A 20,129-nucleotide genomic window follows, 5' to 3' on the forward strand; every position below is an offset into this window, starting at 1 on the left:
ATCGGCTTATCATCGTTTATTAAGTCAAATAAAAGTGAATCGTACAATTAGTCATACAATATAGGAGTTGCTAAATCATTATTTAACATTTTGTAATATTAAATTTGTTTTTTTGAAATTTTTCTATTCGTTTCGATACATTTCGATACGTTTCGATACCTTTTTAGAGGGCAAATTTCGATAGTTTTAATTAATATGTTTAAATATCTTTCCCTTATTTATCTCATTGATTTGCTTACTTTATAATATTTATAAAGATTGAACTTCATAAAATGTGTGTGCCAAGGAAATATAAAACGTATAAATATCGTAAAATAATGACGGTGAACTTGAAATTACAAGTAACATTTTCAAATTTACCGCTTCAAAATTTAACCAATCGAAATTTGATACTATTGCGCATGTACAAATGTTCTGTCTAGCAACCTAATACACTGAATGCATTTTTACCAAACCGATGTTAAAAGTTTGTACAAAGTTTAAATGAAATATTAGCTTTGTTTTATGTTAACATCAAGATTTCTGTATATCAAATATATTTATAGTTTCTCAACATGGCATCATTTTTAACCGATGTGTTAATTACAGCAGGTAACGTTCAAAATGTATAAGAGTAATATCAAGTTTGATTGATTAATTATACTTTCTATGTTTTTATTTCTATTGTATATAAATAGGGCAATTGGAAACACTCAATCTTCAAGAGAAAATAACTCAAATACAGGAGGAAATAGTCAAACTAAAACACGATGTGAAGGATTTCATGGATGTTAATTATATTGAATTTTCGTCGAAATTAACAAAAAATCAACGTTTAGTTTCGAAAGCTGAAATACTTACACAGGAAATGAACGATTTACAAAAGAGAATAGATGATCAGGTAGATTTACGGATACATAATAAATCATAATTAAATACATAAATTGAAAAAATGATCATTTGGAATCTATGCATAATATTTATTTTAGATCAAACTAGAATTATCTGGTTCCACAAAAGAATTACAAAATCTCTCACTAGCATTAAAAGAATCAAACCTTTGTTTTCTACTATCCAAGCAATTGTTATCGCTTAACGAATACATCAAATCAATAAAGCAGTATCAAGAAGAACAACGATACGTTGACACTGCCAAAAGCTTATGCGCAATGCAAGTATTATTGGAGAATCCGGAAAGTAATTTAAAAGATCTTGAAATATATAATGTCATCAAAGAGGAATATAAAAATTTACACGATTCATTTTTATCTCACGCCTCTTTACTTTGGGATGAACGAATTTGTTGGACCGTTATAGAAGATAATAAAGATGAAGCAATTGTAACTCTTCACATTAAGGATAAACTAGAAAACATAGAAGATCTAATTCGTGGTTTGCATTATGTCGACAAACTTTCCGATCATTTAGACAAATTTTTAGATATAGTTATGAATCGTATAATTCAACCTATTATCAATGAGGAATGCTTAGTGTTCCTTTCCAAAGAAAACATATTCACGATCAAATACATCGATAGAAAAAAAACACCAACTTATAAAAGTGTGTTGCATAATTTAAAATTATTATTTAGATATCTTCATGAATATTTTAACATTGTAATAGACAATAATGAAACTTTACTTATGAAAATGCAGCCACATATTTTAGAACAATTAGCAGAAAGTCTTATAACGAATTGTATAGCTAAAACTATACCTACTTCTACTACGGAATTAAAAAATTTCGAACCGGTAATTGAAGAGACTAACGAGTTCCAAAGTTATTTAGTAGAAATTGGTAAACACACAAAATTTATTGTAATATTATATTAATATAATTATTTAAATAACTCTAATTCTTTTCACAGGTTTCATTACGGAAACGCAATTATTCTTGAAAGAATACACCGATAATATTGACATCATTTTTATCGATAAAATATGCCAAGATTTAATGGTAAAAGCAAAAAATATTATCAAGAAAGATCTTCATGATTCGATTAAACACATATCCGAGGTAAATTTCGTGTTTAATAAACGATTAAACAATTCAAATATATTAAAATTATAGTTATTCATTTGTAGACTCCGTTACAATTTCCAAACAATGAATTAGAGAGCGAAGAAGTAATAATTCACAGATACTTAAATGAATCTTCTTTTCAACTATCAACTTGTCAAATAAGGTATTTAATGCAATAAATTATCATAATGTTATAAAAAGAGTGATTATTATGAAAAGTATTTGTTTTTAGCAAAAGTGCAAAAGAAATACTAGATCTTGCAAGAAGTATTTTAGACGAAGCTTGCGACAGTTTGGATGCTTCCGCAGTCAGGCTATTCTATACATGTAGAAATATATTTGAAATGTATGCAGGATTAATACCTGAACATCACCGAAAATTTTTGGAAACAATACCACAACAAGTCGGTAAGAAACGGTCAAATGAAAAGGATTCCAATAAACGACAAATAAGTCCTAGATATATCTATTGGCCACTGGATATTACAACTGTTCTTAGCTTTATTCCACAACAACTGTATGTACCTCGCACACCATCTACTCACATTGGCACACGAATACAGAGACAAGCTACCAGAATCATTGCAACATCTTAACTTAACGTTTGCTGACCAAACACTGATACTGCGTAATGTGGGTTCCGAATGTTTTCTAGAGCACATGAGATATCAGAGAAATATTATTATAGATATACTTAAAGAGTCAGGTCGGTAACAATTTAACTTTATATAAATGGTAGTATTATTTGTAAGTTTAATTTGCATCAGCCAAAATTGTGAATATAATTAGGTTTAGCGGTGCTAGGTCAAGTCTCAGAATTACCTTCATCAACCGAACGTGCACTAAGACAATGTATCAGACAATTGGAATTGTTGAAGACTGTCTGGTTGGATGTTTTACCTATCAATGTTTATTGTAGAGCTGTAGGTAAGTCTTAATCTTTATCTCATTTCATTTTTTAATATACTTATTATAAATTCAATAATCACACCTACCTCTTGTCTTTGTTTATATTCTTGGTAGGATGCATCACTAATTCCATGATCGAAGATTTAATAATAAGAGTTATATCCGTTGAAGACATACCTGCCGATGTAGCCTCTGACTTGGTGATAATGTTCAATATGGTAGCAACACGAGCACCAATGATATTTCCAGTAAGTTCAATGATCGTATTTCAATGTTAGGATTCAAAAATAATAGAGATAATAGTTTTTGTTCTACTTTTATTAACTTGTTTATTATACCATAACACTGTTAAGAGGTCATGTGCGATTCTGCGATCAAAGAGTTGATGATATAGATAGAGTTGTTCCATCAATTTGTTCCTGTAAAAGTGAAACTGTAAGAACATGTACCGGGCTAATTACGTATAAATTTGACAAGAATACTTTTTTTACTTTTAGAAATCTGACGAGATATCACAATATGTACGAAAGTGGAGAAAATTTGTAGAACTTATTAAAGTTCTTGGTGCATCATTAAAAGAAATTGAAATTAGATGGGCAAGTGGGAAAGGTCCTCTTGCAAAAGAATTTACAGCTATTCAAGTAAAACAACTTATTAGAGCATTATTTCAAAATACAGAAAGAAGATCAGTTCTCTTAGCTTCTATCAAGTAATACAATACTGTATTAATATGTTATTAATAACCAGCGGAAAGAGAACATTTATTCGTATTCTATGCATTTCACCTCGCTTAAACAGACCATTTCTCTTCTGTTACTTTCCTTCATCTGAAAGATTTTCTTTTATCATTTGATATGTATGTTACCCCCCTCCCTCCCTCCATAGTTATATATATTAACCAGGGACCAAGAATTTCGCCATTATTTTTAGATGGTCTAGTTTGAGATAGTATGCATCCATACACGGTGGAAGAAAAATCTTTGCAAGATATTTTTTGTCGTCGAACTGTTTGTTAAGTTTTTTTTCATGAACACTTGCGTCATAGTATGTTGCTTTTTTTTTTTTTTGATGAAAGACTAAATGCAACCAAGGCTATGGAAGCCATTAATTAAATTTATATGAAGAAGTTCTAAAAGTCAGAAATTTATTGTCGGTAATTGGAGAGACTCGACCTGGAATTGAAAGAAAAACGTGTGTATTTAGTCAACCGAGAAAAAGTAATACTGCTTCAAAACGACGCACGCCCTCATACAGCAAAAATGACCCGCGAAAAAATCCAAGAGTTGAACTGGGAAGTTATACCATACTCGCTGTATTCACCAAATCTTGCTCCGTCTGAATTTCATCTTTTTCGATCCGTGGAGCACTCCTTAAGAAACAAAAAATTCCGAAATGTGAACGATGTTGAAAGTCATCTTATTTAATATTTTATCTCAAAACCACAAAGCTTTTACAAAATAGGCATTGAGAGTGTACAAAATAGATGGAAAGAAATGGTCAAAAATGATGGAAATTATATTTTGTGATTTTGAGTAATAATTTCTTTTTTTTTTTTTTTTTTTTTAATGTTGAATGTTACACTACAAAATAATGGTTTATTTCCTGGTCCCCCTAATATATAGAGATGGGATTTAAAAAACTTCAAAGTACTTCGAATCTTCATATATATGACGAAAAATTTTTAATTAATCTAAAATTAATTAGTCATTTTTTCGTTGCTCTAGTAGAATCTTACATCGTTACGCTTTTATTACTTTAGTAAGAAAATTTTATTCCAACCTTTTATATCACGTAGACTATACGAATTTGAAACGACTCTAAATGTTTTAAATCCCATCACTAATTATATACATATATTTTTTAAACTTTATATTATTTGACAAGCTTTCATGCAATTTATTTTTAAATGATCAATTTCGCGTATGTGAGTAAAAACTCTTGGCATCCAAAATATTTTTGTATGTCTTTCGTGTTGCAATAAATCTTTGCAAAATAAATAATATTTTGTGAAAGCATCTTTTTATATGTAATAATAAAATTGAACTGTCAATAAAATTATCAATAAAAATTAATAATGAGAGTAAATATAGAATGATATATATATATATAAAAAAAAGATTGAATTGCGTAACAAGAATTTCCAAATATCGTATTTATCTTACAAAATTTTCTTCAGTGAAAAAAATATACAGAAAGTTAAAAATTAAATAATATCACCATCGCGATGATTTTCAATCTTCATGAAGAATATACTTTTACGAGTTGTACTTCAAATACCAAATTATTGTTTTAATTAAATCTATGGATACCTGTGTTTATACGTGTGCGTGCAATTTCAATTTTTTACATATTTATAAAGAAATCTACACACATATAACTACCAATACGCAAGCTGCCTCCTACAATTTAATTATAAATAAAATGAAATTTAAATAAAGAGCATTAAGATGAAAATAATATATCAATTAGTTCAAAACTAATAAAATTATACTGTTACAAAACCAAGATATAAATATTTTTTCATCTAAAATACTTACACACACTCTGGTTTTTTTTTATTTTACTTATTTTATATTTAAAATAATTGAAACCAAAAAAAGTTAAGAGAAATAAAATAAATATTAAGTATTTGTATGTAATGCTTGCTATGGATGAAAAAAAAAATACACATTTATGTTCTGCTTAAAGGAAATTATAATGTAAATCAAAACTTTGATATATGTATTAGATATAAGATCTCCGTAATTTTGAATTTCATTTAATTATAAAATTACTATACCGACAGCATCGAATTGTAAAGTAGATTATTTTGTAACTTGTAGTCAGAAATATATATATATTATATGTATAGAAAGAGATAGAAAAAGAGAGAGACAGAGAGAGAGAGAGAGACAGAGAGAAAGAGAGAAAAACGAGAGTCATGTAATTGACCAAACTTGGAGATAGCTTTATACTCATATTTATAAGTCAAAGGCACTTGCGATATCTGAATTTAGTGAAAATTCAGTTCCTTTTAAAATTTTCCTTAAAAAGGAACTAAAGGGAAAACAACGAGAGAAGATTTTCATTGGATATAGACACTGAGAGAGTAATCAGGCAGGCAGGCAGACAGGCAGGCAGGGTGGCGGGCAGTAGTGAGCGCAAATCATTTAATACGTTTCCAATTCCAAGTCATGTACAGTCGAGGTAAAACATTACCATAATTTTATCATTTTATCTTTCAAAGTCTAAAAAAATCTAGAAGGAGACGCTCATAGATGCTTCCAAATGCAGGACTGTTTATGCACATATATTGCTAGAAAGAAGCATAAAGTATAGCCTGCAAGAACGTCTCACGATCTCGTACTTTTGATTGCACACACTATTTGTGTATCAAAATTTGTTGGGGCCTAGACTGTTTGTTAGTGCGTTAGCACGATAGGCCATATACGAGCAGCAGTTTGCATTTGGTTGTATTGCGCATAGTTCTTTCTTTTTCTTTTTGTTTCCTCTCTTTTGGACCTATATGAAAACGTTTCTACACGCACGATCATAAGCAAGGTTTTAACTAGATATACGAAGATTGTACTCAGAAGTATCGTCAATACACTGGAAAACGAGAGTTTGGAAAGACTGTATTCACGCAGAGACGCGGTATCTAATTATACAAACTTCATGATTACTATATCAAGCTTAAATTATCTCCATTCTTCGCTACCTTCAGGTAAGTAGAAAAAATGCAAATACGTTTTTAAACTTGCATAAGTACCATGGATGTAACTATTAAACGAATTTAATCTAAGACCCATGATTTATGTAAAAAATGTATCTTATAAAATATAAAGAAATAGGGTGTTTTACCCAAGAAATAAATTGGTTTTCACAATTAATGTTATAACTCTTACGAGTTAAAGCTCTAAATGTCAACAAATAGAGTCTTATCTTTCTCCCCATTTGATATCGAGCATAGAACTTTTACAGAATCTTATGAACTGTTAATTAAGAAAAGTGGCAACGACCACAGTCTGTCACATCAGATCATATAATGCAAATATTTATTGCAGCATAAACTGCAATGGTCGTTCTTGTGTATATACACGTCGCTGCGTAGATTGGATAGAAATGTAGTCGTCGAGGCGGGTGGGTGATTGGCCCGCAGTTCAGATTGGCAACGCAGCGTAGTTCTTTTATGTGCATTCACGTAGATGACGATGACTGTGAACATGGAAGTGCAAAACAGGATGTCACATTATTTTCGCCATCTGTGGCGTATGACTCCCACCGATTGAGAGTCTGTAGTCTCTCGATTATGTATAGATATATGTACATGTATATATATATATATATTTATATATATATATATATATTTATATCTATATATATATTTATATCTATATATATATTTATATATGTGCATATGCATGCAATAATTTAATTTTTCTGAATTAGCGATCAAAGACTCTTCATCATGCAATTATGCTTTTGATCATGTACACTCATGCCATTGAAATTTAAGAAAGAATTTATTAATATTTGGCAATGAGTTTGGGCGAAATTAAAAATTATGATAAAAAAAGATTTTAAAATGTTGACTTTGGTAGTAATCATTGATTTGCATTAAAATTTTGCACGATTTCGAGTAAAATAATTTCTTCAAGATAGAAAATAGTTGTCACATCGTAAATGTAAAAAAAGCAAAATAAAATCAATAAAAACAAATCTTTTGTAACTCCTATTATGAATGTTTTTGTCAATAGTTACAATTTCTCGATTTACATATAATCTATTTACCATATTTATTTGCCTATACTAAAACTTTAAAACTGATTACGTAGTATTAAAAAATCTAAAGAAGCATTAGTCGATTGTACCTGGAAGATATGCAGATGTGACATTACGTAAACAATTTGCCATTATACGTAATAAAGGTAATTTGTAATAGTCTTATAGAAAGATTTGCTATAAATGTAAATTCACTATATATAAATATATATATATGTATATATGTATATATATATATATATATATATATATGTATATATAAAAAATTTTAATATATATATATTTTACCTTCCTAATACCGAAATGAAACATTATTTAACTCGTGCAGATGATAATGATACAACTTAAAATCATTTTACGAAGACTGGGTATCATTAGTACCTGCCACGGCCAGCCGGAGAGCGGCTTCTGTACCTCGATGTGCCAGTATCCTTGCCAGTGTAGTATTCCATGCCGGTGTCTCCGCTAGTAGTACCATAGGCATCTTGCATATATCCGTCTCGAGTAACATACCCACTGGTACGATTGGACATATAATCTTCTCCGTAGCGTCCTCTACCTCTACTTCCACCACCCCTGCCTGCATAATAGCTGCCCCCATAATCTGCATACGTATTGCCTCCTCTATAACCCATACTAGCACCACCCCGAGAACCGAAATCCCTACCAGAAGTACCACGACTACCTCTGAATCCTACTCCACCCCTACCTCCACCACGACCTCTACCACGTGAAATTTCCACTTTTAACTTGACACCCATTATTTCTGTGCCATTCATACTATTGCATGCCAATTCTGCTTCATTCATATTGAGAAACTCGATGAAGGCAAAGCCTGGAGGATTGAAGGCCACCCAAACCTTGTTAAGCTTGCCGAATTTCTCAAATTCCATTTGTAGGTCTTCTTTTTTGATGCTCTCATTGAGTCCACCAACGTAGACACGAGTATAGCCCTCCGGAGTCATTTTAAATCTAAAAAAGTTAGTTTGTAGCATGGAAGAAATGTTAAAACTTGAGAAATTTCGTTTGCTCATTTTCAATACAATTCTAAGACTATATGTTCTTTTAACTTCATTGTAAATTTCATGTATTATCAATTAAAATTCTTAGTGAAAAATTAAAATTTATCCTTAAGGACAAATTAGAACTAAAGTATATACTATCTAATTACCTTTAAACATGCCAATAATACTAAGAAATATTTATCTATGAAGAAGCAATCAATCTTACAAGCATGGCATTAACTATACAACGTGTTATGCTTTATGCAAGTTTTAGCAATTTGGATCCACGAAGAATCATAATTATATGCAACGCGTCTATCGGAGTACCACCGAAGAAAAACAAAGACTTAGAAAAAAACTTATCTATATCCAAAAATTTCGTTCTAACTTGTCTTAATATGTTATCGTGTTTGATTTATTACAGATTTTTCAATATATAATCTAACGCGAAAGGTTAAAATAGGAGTAGAAAATAAAACAAATATCTACATACATGGAGTCGGAGTAGATGACTTTACGCGCCAATTATTTTCAAGTTTATTTTCCCGCTGTATCAATAAAGTACTTACCCCTTTCACTTTCTTTTGTAATTATCTTGACGAAGCACAATATTAAAGGACGATTTGATTATTTGATAAATAACCGTAGAAAGAAATAAACAGCTACGACGGCAGAATGATGCACACAACGGAATCAATAGAAGCGAATCAGTAGGGGTCCACATCGCACAGAAACTATATCCGACGCCTCTACGTCTCCAACCCAGACGCCCATTTTTACAAATCCTTTCCAATTGCTTGAAATTTTCTAAACGGTATTATCTTTCTATTGCGTCTCATTTATCAATTATATTTTGTTCTTCCTAATTAAATTCAATTATTATTTACGTTATTAATACATTTCTTTCTCTTTTTTTCAAAAATCATTACGTTTTATTACATTTTTATTTTAGTTATTTAAAAAATTGCCGCGTCTGCCATTTATATACATATATGGCACCTTCACCAGTGATCACGGCGCCATCTCGTAGCGATCACAGAAAGCGGATTCTCCAATCACGACCGCTTTTACCGCTTTATTTCAAGTTCTTATATATGCATTAGTCTTATAATTTTTTTTAACTGACATGGTTAGACAGTGTTTACGTACTTCCACCTGCCATACATGTATTATAATATATTTGTATATTTTTATTAATATTTACTACAATACCAAATTATACTGATTAGATATCAAATTTAAAAATACGTTTAATAGCTTTTTAATAAATTTTCCAATTTATATTCCATGGTATCTACATAGAAATTTATGTGTTTACAGAGTTGAACACGTGATGTACAAAGCTGCAAGACAATAACTATTTTTTTTTGGTCACAAATTTATATAATAGTTATTATTTATATCTGATACTTATTATATACTTGTCTTTAAACGTTGTGTCCTATTTAACGAAAATAGTAGTTGCTAGATGCACGCTACTATTAAACAAGTAAAAAAGGCGAATTTAGATAAATGTGAAAGGAGTATAACCCTTTAGCTAAACAAGCCTACTCATAGTTCCCTTATGCTTTTTGTAGTTCCTATTTTGTCCATACGTGCTGCGTTGATGTCGCATCTATTTTGAGGGAAAGATGGTGAACAGTCTTGTGTAATGCATGCATAATTTCAGTCGTGACATAAAATACGTAAACAACAATGGCGTTTTCCGTGAACATCTCAGTAGAAGCACCGATTGAAAATCAAATTCAAGAAATCACTTATGATGGACAAGAAATTTATCAGGCGTATGTAATGCATTTATAAATTAGTCCTATAGTTAAGGAACTCTTTTACTTGTAGCATTGAGTGTTGTCAAATCTTGATATCTATGTTAACCTTAATTGGTATAATTTCGTTATTACAGTCCCCTTACGTTATCCGAAAATTTGGCTAAAATTGCCCAAAAGATAGATTTTAGTAAAACTAATGGAGAAGATATTAAAAAAGAACAATCTGAAAATGGTGATAAAAATGAAGAGGATGCCAAAGATCCAGCATCTTTTCAATCTTCGTTGTGGCCATGGGATAGCGTTAGAAGCAAATTAAGGTATTTATTCCATCTATTAGGGTTCGTTTGTATAATTAAATAGACTGATTATTAAAATAAATGATAACACAAAAAAACAACACGTGGTTTCTTCGTTTAACAATGCTTCGTTCTTTCATCTCAAGTACACATACATAATGCATTCTTACACGCGCAGAAAAAATTTCATTCGTAATATATTTATAATTACAAACAATAGATACTTTTATTTCAATGATTTGATCTTTTTAGGAACGCATTAACAGAGGTATGCGTATTAGCGGATGTTCTTGCAATAGCGAAAGAAAAACATTATTTAGTTTTGGATCCTGTGCCTCAAGAATCGATTGAAGTTAAACCAATGGTCCAAGTATATGCTAGAAAGAAAGCACTAGCAGGAGCTGCTTCCGTTCTTATGATGGGAACAGAAAGATTGCGAAATAGTCAAAATGAATTAGCTAGAAATCGTAATACTCTAGATTTTCACATCGAATTGTTAAGATTAAGGCAAAATTGGCGTTTAAAGAAAGTATCCAATTCTATAATTGGCGATCTTAGTTATAGAACAGGTAATATTTGTTTTATGTCATTTTTATCTATTTTCTTACAATAATTCATTGCAGCTGGCTCTAAGTATACGCAGACTGGTATGTTTGAAGTAACAAAAGCGGAAGAGGAAGAAAAACCAAATGGTAGTCCTCCCGCTTCACCTAATTCTAGCAGTAATACTACCGGGCAATCTCATGGACCATCCAACTCGAAAGCATCTGCATTACGTGTTACTATACCTAGCGAATTACAAGGAGTAGCTTATATCGAAGTATTATGTCAAAAAGGTAGCATAACAAAAGTAACATTAATTTCATATTCTACAATAATTCTGATTATATTTGCTTAAGAATTAATCGTTTTGTTTTTCAGATCAAGAGGATTTATGCAGTGCTAATATTAGTCTACTTAATAGCAGCGCGCATAGTTCCAACACGGATATGCATTGGCAACAAAAATTAGAAGCCGCGCAAAATGTTTTATTTTGTAAAGAATTGTTTAGTCAATTGGCAAGAGAGGCTGTACATTTACGTGCACCGATTCCACATATGGTTGTTGGAAATCAAATAATGGCAACGGTGATTATTATATTCTTTGAAATGATTTTATTAAAAAGTCTATTATATATATTATGTAATATACTAAATTATTTTCTATATCAGGTGCTTCCAGGAATTCAATTGATCATAGGTTTGTGTCATAGTACTGGAAATGATAAAAAACCAACTGCGCCTCCGCCTCACAAGACTGATCACGATCATGTACTAGAGCATTCCTTGCATCAATTACTACGTGAAATACATCATAAAAATACTCATCACCCATTTCCTCACCCTTCGTCGGGTCCACTGGGACCTAGTAAACGTCGATGTTTAGCTGGTCCAACAGCAGCAGATAGATATGAACTTTTAGAAATGGCTAAGAGCCAAACGCTATTAGAACAGATTATTCAACAAGCTCAACATTTTTTTATGAGATTACGTACCGAATACGTTCTCGACACTATAGCAAAAGAAGTTAAAGATCCTTTAATCGTATCTCATTGGATGGCATTAAATTCCCCTACGCAGTCATGCGTAAAAATTAATATATTAACACACGGATACGACAGTTTATATCGAACTTCTTTAATCGTTCACGTAGGAGAAAAATCACTTAAATGCGTCTGTAGAGATGGCAGAGTAATGCACATGAGTTATGAACCTCAGGAGTTGAGAGATTTAATTTTTTGTCAGGTTAGTTTCTCAGTAATATTGATTGCTATTAACTTATTAAATAACATAGAATTAGTTGAACATAACATCTAATTAATTATGCTACATTTAGTTTTATATAATATGTATAATTTTACGATTATTTTAGATATATCAACATCAAATAACGGCAGTACAATCTTTGGCAAAATGCATGGGCTGGCAACTTTTAGGAAATAGTTCGCATCTTGGTTTAGGTGCGGTTGAACCTTTAGGAAATGCAAGCAGTTGCATTTTAGCTTCACCAATCGGTGACAGGTAATTTATCATTTATGTACTTGTGCAATTACTTTTAATAACAATTATTATATGTATTATACTTTTTATTTTCAGAATGATTGCCGTAAGATGCGAACCTCAAACAGGAATACAAGTAGCCATAGCGCATTCTCCTAGAAAAGATTTCTTTCCAGGTCAATTAGTGCGAGAAAGGAAATGGGAAAATTTAGGTGGTTCGTTTAAAGAAGTTAGATGGGATAAAATGGAAGGAAAAAATTTTTTAAATAAGATGGAATTGCTCATGGCTTCTTTAACAAGCAGTTCATAAACGCGTTATACATAAAAGGGCTCGTTTGTAGTTCTCCATTTCACAGGGTGCAAAACATACAGATCATATTATTTTAGGTAATTGTACAAAGTATCATACTTAACAGATTTGGACGCAATATATTGCTATTTTAGAAAAACAAGATAATGTCGATATATTGAAAAGTTCTTAAGAGCAGTTTTTCTCGAACGATTGCAATTATGTAACTTACTATAAATTTCAGTAAGTATACTTATTATTGTATATCAATACCAGTGAACTTCTATTAAACAGATTTTATAAGTCAATATTCAATATCACCTTGTTATATTTTATGTACGATATAAAAAAGAATAGAGAACTCCGAAGATGCTGCTCTTCAAAAAGTCTAATGTTTATAAAGTTAATATTTTTGTAATAATTAATTTGAGATAAAGGTTGATATGAGGATTCTACCAAATTCTCATTAATCTAAGTATATATAGTCCTATACTTAGATTATATAGAAAATGATTATAAACGTTATAAAATTTGCGTATTAAAATATTCGAGAAATATATTTGTGATATTAATAGAGTCAAAAAGTATGCATGGCGATTTGATCTGAGTAGGAGTAATAATGCACTGAAAAATCATTTCCATCCAAAAAATTAATTGATTATTTTTTTATTAATGCGTGTGAAAAAAATGAGTTCTTTTTTTAAAGACAGTGATATATAAAATATATTTTAACATTTAAATAAATTTTAAGTACATTAAACATTTACTTAATTTCCGAGATGATGGTAAGGAATAGATCAATGCACCTGCGATTGTACAAAAATGGTTTTTTATTTGAATTACATAATATATGAAATGTAATGAGTTGGGGTTAATAAACTACTATGAAATATGACATGACGTAAATGAAATAGAGTGCGGGATATAACATGATCTAGTAATTATCTAAATTACATTTTTAACAAACTATCATATATATATATATAAAATTAATGAACAATTCCTTACTTATCGCGTCTTTTGTATATTATATTCAAGTAATAGTCTGTTCTTAAACTTTTGCATAATGTAATCTGTATCATTATATCATACACATTAAATACACAACATACACTCATACAGTCACACACATTGTAGATATTAGTTTTCTCAAATGAATACGCTGTACACTGTATCATGTAACTAGATTTTAAATTAAAACATTGTCTTTGTTCTACTGCAGTTTGAACAATAACTACAGTATTATCATTTATCTCAATGGATTAAGGGACGGACTAGCAATTTTACCAAAAAACTTAATGCTAGAGCGTACCAAGTTAAATAGATTGGGTTATCTAAAATAGCTTTTGCAACAGAAATTTTAGAAGAATTCAATTAAATAGTGTATTTACAATTTGGCTGTGGTTCTCGATGCTTTTGTTTATTTTTAATTCTTTTTTTGTTCTCTTTTATTTTGATAGTAAATATTTAATAAGTATAACTAGAGATCATAAAGTTTTTTACTAGTTATTTATTAGGAAATTAAATGTATTGCGTCCAGACTTTTATTCTTATAAAAAACGAAATATTTGTTATTTAAATCTATACCTTATTAGCCAAGTATTTCTTATATAAATTCTTAGTTTCTTAAAAAGCACTGAGCTATATTCTGTATTTTTCCACCTGCGACCTTAAAGGCAAGAGCCGCATTAATGACTAAGACAATATAAGCGAAAGAGATACTGACTACATAAAATTTGTATACATTTAATAGTGTCATGCAAGAGACAAACAAATGTGATGCTACGACCCACACTATTTGTCCCCATTTTTGCTTATCGAGAGCAGCAAAAAAGATGACACCCCAGAATGTATGGAGTAAAATGAAGCACAATGTGGTGGATGCTGATACAATGAAGAAGTATTCCGTACCATGTCGAATGCCCATGGTTCCAGGACCTACCGCATCTGCTAACACATTGACCAGAGCAAAAGCTCCGCTCATGAAACCAAAGCCTAGGCCACAAACGTATGCGAATACGTGTCTGCTATCGGCTACGTGAGTTGTTGTTACTTTTTCTAAGCCTCTTTCAGCTTTGCGTAATACCCAGTATAAAAGGTACCTACCAATTTACAATATTAATTAGTATCACATCATCCTTACATGAGGGGATATGCACATGTACATAAACATATACATATTTATATATAAAAATAAAAAAAATATATATATAAAAAAGCAAATGTAAACAAATGCATTACCTGAATGCTTCTTGGAACAATACTGAAAATATTAATCCAAATGAAAGATGATCTTGAAGTGGAACAACAGCATACCATAGCACGGATGATAAAAGTAAAGAAATGAGCCAGAAAAAGGCACTGGCAATTAATATTATAATTTTGATAGGATCATTAGCTATAGTAAATGTGAACATGGCAAATGGAGGTCCAAATGCCAAGAAAGCACAACCAAAAAAATCCATAACCGTCATTTTAGTTGTTTTTAGTTGTTAGGATGAATGCTTAATCACTCGCGCGTGCTTATTCTTTGTTCAATTGACCTTTCTTCAAATGCTAACTGCTTCTAACCCTACACAGCCTTATTACGGCTCGGATGTCGATTTTTGTTGGGCGCATTTATTGTTTTTCCTACAGACACAATTTTTCAATTTGACATTTTAGAATCTACTTATAAGGTTAAGTGTGACTTTTCTCAACAATCTTTCGAAATCGTATTATTGATAATGGAAGCACTTTTGTATGAGTTACATCGAGATAAACCACTGCTATAATCGATTGTTTATCGATATCCTTCGTATTAAAAGCTCGAACGTCATTCTTTATTTTACGCAACTGATATAAGTATTACAAACATTTAAAGAAATTACAATTTAAAAAAATATATTTATTATATTTTTATTAAATATCTACAAAAAAATGTTGAAAATCAAAGGAAAACAACTGTCATTCGCTATTATTTTTCTTAACGTTATAACGTTGGTACTATTGACGCTATGAATTTAGTTATGAATAGGCAGCGCTCTTGATTGGCTTTTAAAAACTGTTTACGTTAAACTCATAGTTTGAAAAGTTATTCGAGTAGCGAGTGTCACTCGCTTGCACAGTGTTTTTATTGAATTGATTGAATTTTTTTGTATAATGGTACGATATGCAGCTCTCAAGGGATTATACGAATTGGAAAGGACCATTGGAAGCGGAGGTTTCGCTAAGGTTAAACTCGGTATTCACGTTGCAACTGGAGAGAAAGTAGCCATCAAAATCATGGATAAGACAGCTTTGGGCGTAAGGAATTATTTGTATTTTAAAGGAATTTTTCTCAAAATAGACAAATTGAAATATATGTACAATTGGAAATTTGTAGGATGACTTACCAAGAGTTAAATTAGAGGTAGAGGCACTTAAAACTTTGTTACATCAACACATATGCAAGTTGTATCAAGTTATAGAAACAGATACTTATTATTTTATGGTAATAGAATATTGTTCAGGAGGAGAATTGTTTGATCACATAGGTGATTATTCATTTCATTTTATTTTATTTATTTTATTTACGCTGACATATAACTATCGATGAGAAGTCAAGGCATAATTTTATTATTTTTACAGTCGAAAGAAATAGATTGTCTGAGTCAGAGTCTCGTAAATTTTTTCGTCAAATTGTTTCTGCAGTAGCGTACTTGCACAGTCTGGGATATGCTCATCGTGATCTTAAACCTGTATGTTTGTTTTATGTTTTTATTACATATTATTTATTAGATAGAAATAACAAGCTCTATTTATTTATAGGAAAATGTTTTACTAGATAAAAATGAAAATTTAAAACTCATCGATTTTGGTTTATGCGCAAAACCAAAAAGTGGAATGCAATCTCATTTATATACGTCTTGCGGTTCTCCAACTTATGCTGCACCCGAATTGATATTGGGCAAAAAATACTTAGGTTCTTTTACCGATATTCAAAATTTAAATTATTTATTATTTTTACTAAAAACCAGAAATTTTGTTATAATTATTTTTGAATAGGTTCAGAAGTAGACATCTGGAGCATGGGAGTTATTCTTTATGCGTTACTCTGTGGTTTCCTTCCATTTGACGACAATAGTATAGAGAATTTATACAAAAAAATTTTGGTAAGAACATCATCGCTTTAGTATTATTTTCCTTTCATTTAAATGTTACTTTAAATTTATCTGTTACACTCAGAGCGGGAAATATGATGAGCCAAGCTGGTTGTCTGTTAGTAGCAAAAGATTAATTCGTGCAATGTTACAAAGAGATCCGAAAAAAAGGATAACGATTCAAGAATTGTGCAATCATTCATGGATAACATCAGGTTTTCTTAATCCAATATCATTTGTTCATAAAACTAATGTAAGAAATTTAAACATAATTTTCTCATCGGTATATCAGGCTACTTCAATAAAAAAAATATTCTGTTACATGGACATGCAGTTTGAGAAAGACGATGACGTATTAGGTACTATGTCTGCTATTTGTGGAGAGCACAGTTCGGATATATGGAATGCATTAGCTAAAAGTGACAGAACTGATTATAGGACAGCTACGTATTTATTATTACTCGATAGAAAACTACGTGGGCTTTCTTTAAAAATATCATCCTCAGCAAAGTCTTATTTTAAGCAGGGCTTGGTATGTATTTATTACTACTTTTTATATCTATTTTTCGTTCCTAATTATTGATATTACGTATCGTTGTTATGTAGATAGGAATGGATTTACCACAGCACGAAAGTGCAGTGAATAATTTTATTACAAATTTGGATCACTCTCCGAGAAGTAAAGTAATTAGACAGTTACCTGCCACCAATGATTGTCCAGCTAGTCAGTACAAAACTCCTGTTGCTGGTTAGTACTTGTTTCCTTTTGTTATTTGCGATGCTATTTTAATATCGAATTGTATTTTTATTTTTAGAAAAAAATCGCAAACAATTCACAGAACCAAACAGTCCTTGTAGAAAAAGATTAAGAAGTAAAGAATTAGATGATGTTTCTTCACCTGGTAAGTTCTATTTTATTATAATTATATGCGAATAAATATATATGTCAACATATTTGTTTTCTTATAAAACACAGCTTAAGAAAGCTATTTTACTTTGGTAATAAAATCTATACTCTCTCTGTCTGCAATATGTTCTCTAAAGTTGTCTATTAATTAGGTGATACTAACAGCTTAATTAGAAACTTTAATGGAAGTTCCCAAGATCTATACATTACAGTAGATATACGTAAAGTGGATAATTACAGTAGAGAGTGAGAAAGAGAAAGAATTAGAAGTTCTCTTTCAGTGAAATTTATATGTTCTACTTTTATATCTCTACAAGTATATATTTTTGTGTTTCATTTTAATATTTCTGCTAACATAAAAATTATTATAATATTTTTAATATTTTATTGCAGTTCCAACAAAGAAGTGTATTGACAAAAATAAACTTGTATCTACTCCTACTAATAACGTACCAACAGAATTTAGGTAAAATTATTGCAATTTTCTTTCTTTAGAATAATATTGATATCTGATATTAAAAATATTCTATATATAGAGATGCACAATCTTCGACGCCGGGAAGTGCAAGAAAAGTTATGATGGGTTTGGAGAGGGGGTTGCATCGCGTTAGGTGTGTTCTTACTCCAAAACGACGAATTAAAAATGAAAATTTAAACCCTGATCAACCGACTATACTTTCTGGAAAAGTATGTATTTTCTCGTTATAAAATTTCAATATTACATAATACATGTAGGATGGAAAGATCTAGAGTTAGTTAGTTTGTGTGTGTGTGTGTGTGTGAGAGAGAGAGAGAGAGAGAGAGAGAGAGAGTGTATGGGAATGAGTATGAGAGAGTTCGATCAGTAGTTGTGTAGTCGTGAATTAACCAATCTGAAAAAAGAGTAAAGAGTTATAATATTTTAATATATTAATCAATAAAATCCTATTAATCATAAGAGAAAGTAAATCGAGTTTCGTTAGTCTGTATCTTCCAGGTAGGGTTACAAAAAATATCTTGCATACATAATATACATATATAAATTTAATGAAATGACTTAAATAATTTTCTTCTGAAGGGTTTGTGTAATGTGTCATCGGCATCCAGCGATTGTCCGAAATATGTTTTATCACAATTACGACGAGCTTTACGGCGTAAAGGAATTATGTGCCATCAAAAAGGGTAAATAAGGAAAAAAGATATATTGTTAAAATATAATAAACGCGATTAATAATTAATAAAATTATATGTATTTGTCGTAGTTTTACTCTACAAGGAGAAACAGATGACTGTACGGAAGACCTAAATAATGCGAAACCATTTTTACCTAGAAATGCATGTTCATTCGAATTAGAAGTATGCTTATTAGAAGGTGTTTCTGATGATAAACCATTGGTTGGTATTAGAAGAAAAAGATTAAAAGGTGATGCATGGGTTTATAAACGTGTATGCGAAGAGGTTTTAGCTTTGGCAGCTGAAGATATATCTAGTAGGCAAGAAGATGGGTCTTCCGAATCTAAGTGTCCTATTTAAAAAATAATAGCATTTTCAAATGGATACAAAAAGAGATCATTTTGACGATTTGAAATACTACTTACTTAGTCCAAGATTTAACAAATTTTGATCTCAGATAATGTGCATCGGTCGCGTATATATAATATGTTTGATATTCTATAAAAAAAAAAAAAAAAAAAAAAAWAAAAAATTTTATCATTTTATATCGCGCGAGTTTTCAGAGTTTCTTGTTTAGATGATTAATATATTATTCATTTTTATAACAAAATAGAATAGTTTTTCTATATAAATGATAAGTTTGTCAAAATAAAAAAACAAAAAATATGTCAAATTTATTATGTGTAATGGTATTATAAAATGCAATGATGAAAGTAACTTTCATAGAACGTATGTATAAGACAAGTTCTGTCCTTGTTATAAACGTTACATTTTATATAAGAAACATTATAGAATTTAATGAATAGTTAAAGAATGCAGCATATAGTATTTATATGTGTGTGAACACACATATATATATATTTATATTTATATTTATATTT

The 20,129-nt window shown here is 30.4% G+C and overlaps 5 protein-coding genes across 6 annotated transcripts; 3 read left to right on the top strand and 2 right to left on the bottom strand.

Annotated features, from left to right (window-relative positions):
• The first annotated feature begins 554 nt into the window (after positions 1-554).
• On the top strand, positions 555-3,668 carry LOC106793985 (centromere/kinetochore protein zw10 homolog). Its single transcript, XM_014761331.1, has 10 exons — positions 555-591; positions 678-880; positions 969-1,776; positions 1,847-1,995; positions 2,064-2,164; positions 2,234-2,409; positions 2,501-2,707; positions 2,791-2,928; positions 3,025-3,158; positions 3,408-3,668. Exons 1-10 carry the CDS (start codon positions 555-557, stop codon positions 3,621-3,623), a joined length of 2,169 nt encoding a protein of 722 aa, XP_014616817.1. The 3' UTR covers positions 3,624-3,668.
• Positions 2,452-9,408, bottom strand: LOC106793986 (RNA-binding protein Rsf1-like). Of its 2 annotated transcripts, XR_001382486.1 has the most exons (5): positions 9,245-9,408; positions 8,053-8,643; positions 2,997-3,329; positions 2,824-2,901; positions 2,452-2,652 (listed from the first exon to the last, which is right to left on the bottom strand). XR_001382486.1 is itself a non-coding variant. In XM_014761332.1 (3 exons), exons 2-3 carry the CDS (start codon positions 8,634-8,636, stop codon positions 7,077-7,079), a joined length of 612 nt encoding a protein of 203 aa, XP_014616818.1. In that variant the 5' UTR covers positions 8,637-8,643; positions 9,245-9,405; the 3' UTR covers positions 5,832-7,076. The 2 variants fall into 2 exon arrangements, 1 of the variants encoding a protein (XP_014616818.1); XM_014761332.1 differs by lacking the exons at positions 2,452-2,652; positions 2,824-2,901; positions 2,997-3,329 and adding an exon at positions 5,832-7,104 and having other exon boundaries at positions 9,245-9,405.
• A 405-nt stretch (positions 9,409-9,813) lies between these two features.
• On the top strand, positions 9,814-14,302 carry LOC106794010 (mediator of RNA polymerase II transcription subunit 17). The gene is made up of 9 exons (XM_014761377.1): positions 9,814-9,841; positions 10,253-10,459; positions 10,579-10,761; positions 10,993-11,309; positions 11,364-11,576; positions 11,662-11,867; positions 11,952-12,524; positions 12,652-12,800; positions 12,876-14,302. The coding sequence occupies exons 2-9, from the start codon at positions 10,371-10,373 to the stop codon at positions 13,087-13,089; spliced, it is 1,944 nt and encodes a 647-aa protein (XP_014616863.1). The 5' UTR covers positions 9,814-9,841; positions 10,253-10,370; the 3' UTR covers positions 13,090-14,302.
• Positions 13,887-15,908, bottom strand: LOC106794011 (gamma-secretase subunit Aph-1). The gene is made up of 2 exons (XM_014761378.1): positions 15,310-15,908; positions 13,887-15,170 (listed from the first exon to the last, which is right to left on the bottom strand). Exons 1-2 carry the CDS (start codon positions 15,540-15,542, stop codon positions 14,687-14,689), a joined length of 717 nt encoding a protein of 238 aa, XP_014616864.1. The 5' UTR covers positions 15,543-15,908; the 3' UTR covers positions 13,887-14,686.
• Positions 15,909-16,073: 165 nt separating this feature from the next.
• LOC106794024 (maternal embryonic leucine zipper kinase-like) lies at positions 16,074-19,772 on the top strand. The gene is made up of 13 exons (XM_014761406.1): positions 16,074-16,353; positions 16,433-16,583; positions 16,678-16,787; positions 16,858-17,011; positions 17,095-17,201; positions 17,275-17,442; positions 17,524-17,721; positions 17,796-17,937; positions 18,005-18,091; positions 18,490-18,562; positions 18,633-18,783; positions 19,154-19,257; positions 19,338-19,772. The coding sequence occupies exons 1-13, from the start codon at positions 16,210-16,212 to the stop codon at positions 19,606-19,608; spliced, it is 1,860 nt and encodes a 619-aa protein (XP_014616892.1). The 5' UTR covers positions 16,074-16,209; the 3' UTR covers positions 19,609-19,772.
• The last annotated feature ends 357 nt before the right edge of the window (positions 19,773-20,129 follow it).

This window comes from Polistes canadensis, unplaced genomic scaffold (genome assembly GCF_001313835.1).
Source record: "Polistes canadensis isolate GaletaPanama2010 unplaced genomic scaffold, ASM131383v1 scaffold_21, whole genome shotgun sequence".
NCBI classification, from domain to species: domain Eukaryota; kingdom Metazoa; phylum Arthropoda; class Insecta; order Hymenoptera; family Vespidae; genus Polistes; species Polistes canadensis.

Bases quoted from the DNA above. Each gene is read 5' to 3' on its own strand.
- LOC106793985 (XM_014761331.1), top strand. From the start codon at position 555: ATGGCATCATTTTTAACCGATGTGTTAATTACAGCAG. The intron at 592-677 runs GTAACGTTCAAA...GTATATAAATAG, and splicing joins CGATGTGTTAATTACAGCAG to GGCAATTGGAAACACTCAAT. The intron at 881-968 runs GTAGATTTACGG...TATTTATTTTAG, and splicing joins AAAAGAGAATAGATGATCAG to ATCAAACTAGAATTATCTGG.
- LOC106794024 (XM_014761406.1), top strand. From the start codon at position 16,210: ATGGTACGATATGCAGCTCTCAAGGGATTATACGAATTGGAAAGGACC. The intron at 17,443-17,523 runs GTAAGAAATTTA...ATGGACATGCAG, and splicing joins CATTTGTTCATAAAACTAAT to TTTGAGAAAGACGATGACGT. The intron at 19,258-19,337 runs GTAAATAAGGAA...TATTTGTCGTAG, and splicing joins ATTATGTGCCATCAAAAAGG to TTTTACTCTACAAGGAGAAA.
- LOC106794010 (XM_014761377.1), top strand. From the start codon at position 10,371: ATGGCGTTTTCCGTGAACATCTCAGTAGAAGCACCGATTGAAAATCAA. The intron at 10,460-10,578 runs GTATGTAATGCA...TCGTTATTACAG, and splicing joins GGACAAGAAATTTATCAGGC to TCCCCTTACGTTATCCGAAA. The intron at 11,577-11,661 runs GTAGCATAACAA...TTTGTTTTTCAG, and splicing joins CGAAGTATTATGTCAAAAAG to ATCAAGAGGATTTATGCAGT.
- LOC106794011 (XM_014761378.1), bottom strand. From the start codon at position 15,542: ATGACGGTTATGGATTTTTTTGGTTGTGCTTTCTTGGCATTTGGACCT. The intron at 15,171-15,309 runs GTAATGCATTTG...GTAAATTGGTAG, and splicing joins TTGTTCCAAGAAGCATTCAG to GTACCTTTTATACTGGGTAT.
- LOC106793986 (XM_014761332.1), bottom strand. From the start codon at position 8,636: ATGACTCCGGAGGGCTATACTCGTGTCTACGTTGGTGGACTCAATGAG. The intron at 7,105-8,052 runs GTACTAATGATA...CCATGTTCACAG, and splicing joins TCTCCGGCTGGCCGTGGCAG to TCATCGTCATCTACGTGAAT.